At 48.9% G+C, this 1,503-nt stretch overlaps 1 protein-coding gene across 1 annotated transcript; it reads left to right on the forward strand.

The window, feature by feature from the left end:
• The first annotated feature begins 361 nt into the window (after positions 1 to 361).
• On the forward strand, positions 362 to 951 carry LOC125512891 (uncharacterized). Its single transcript, XM_048677960.2, has one exon. The coding sequence runs from the start codon at positions 469 to 471 to the stop codon at positions 799 to 801; it is 333 nt and encodes a 110-aa protein (XP_048533917.1). The 5' UTR covers positions 362 to 468; the 3' UTR covers positions 802 to 951.
• The last annotated feature ends 552 nt before the right edge of the window (positions 952 to 1,503 follow it).

Consider the following 1,503-nt stretch of genomic DNA (forward strand, 5'->3'; position numbering starts at 1 on the left):
CGCTAGCTGTTCTTCTCGGATCCGTTGATCAGAGAGCTTCACCAAACCCCCAGTTAACTAAGATTATATTCCCTTAATTCGCGTGAGCTTAGCTAGCAAGCACATGCAAGGATATGCATGATCACCAGCATGCGCCCACCAATCACATGCGCCAGTGGATCGTCACATGCATAAGCCTGATTCGACCCGACAACCCCACTAATTAAGCAGAAAACAAGAGATGGGAGAGGAGGACAGAGGTCGTAACATGGTCCGCTGTACCACGCGCGCTAGTATCTCGATCGCGGTTTCCGCATTTCCGCTGCACGTTACCCCGCCGCTGCTAGTGCTAGGTGCCATCGATCGCCTATAAAATTCGCCAAGACGCCGTGTGCTGAGCCCATCCATCGATCCGCGCTGACCCCTGTCGGGTGTACTCAACTTCCACCACTAGCTAAGCTCCATCTGCATCCATCCATCCATCCTCCCATGGCGTCCGTGAAGCTCGCCGCCGCCGCGCTGGCCGTCGTGCTCGCGTGTGCTGCGCTCGCCGCGACGCCGGCGGCGACGTATGCGGAGTACCGGCCGGAGCCCGAGCCCTGCAAGACGCAGGCCATGTACTTCAAGAACTGCCTCCGCCTCGGCCACTGCGAGAAGTGCTGCTTCGGGGTGGTGGCCAACCCGGCGTGCTACTGCGAGGTGGAGCGGGAGGCGCTGATCGAGTGCGCGCCTGGCCACCACTGCAGTCGCGCCGACAAGAAGGTCAAGATCGCCGAGATGAACCTCCCCTGCATGAAGAACCTCAAGTGCAAGCACGCGTGATGGGCCGTGGCCTCTTCATCACGGAACCCACCTTATTAGCTGCTTCCTACTACAATGCAAGTATATCGATCTCGTGTTGTGTGCCTGTTTAGTTTGTTCCGACTGCGTGTGCTGGTTGTGTATGATATGATATGATGTTTCTGCTGATTACTTGTTTCTCCAAATCGTCATCGGTAGTACGTTTCTACGTTTCTATCATGTATGTGCTCCTACTTGTTTGTCCGCTATGACAACACTAATTCCTATGCAATTCTTGGTGCTAGGACTGCTAGCTAGCTAATTGTAGTCAACAACTCGAGATCACACAGCACTAAAATGAACTCATCAATGAAAAATGCCTTTGAGAAAATTATGCATACTAAAAATGTACAATGTGCATGTTAACTGTGTATAAATATATTACTAATGTATACGAGAAATGTTAAACCTATTTTACGTTGAGTACATACTCCCTCCGTCCCAAAATAAATGTCTCAACTTTATACTAATTTTAGTATAAAGTTGTATACTAAATTTGAGACACTTTTTTTGAGACGGAGAGAGTAGTACATACTCCCTCCGTTCGGAATTACTTATCTCGGAAATAGATGTATCTAGAACTAAAATACATCTAGATACATCCATTTCTTCGACAAGTAATTCCGAACGGAGGGAGTAGGTTGGAGCATTTTCATAAAAAAAAAAGTATCTCCATCTGATGTA

Source organism: Triticum urartu, chromosome 6A (assembly GCF_056163025.1).
Source record: "Triticum urartu cultivar PI428250 chromosome 6A, HENAU_Tu73, whole genome shotgun sequence".
Lineage (NCBI taxonomy): Eukaryota > Viridiplantae > Streptophyta > Magnoliopsida > Poales > Poaceae > Triticum > Triticum urartu.

What these genes read in the sequence shown, in the direction of transcription:
- LOC125512891 (XM_048677960.2), top strand. Translation starts at nt 469, where the DNA reads ATGGCGTCCGTGAAGCTCGCCGCCGCCGCGCTGGCCGTCGTGCTCGCG.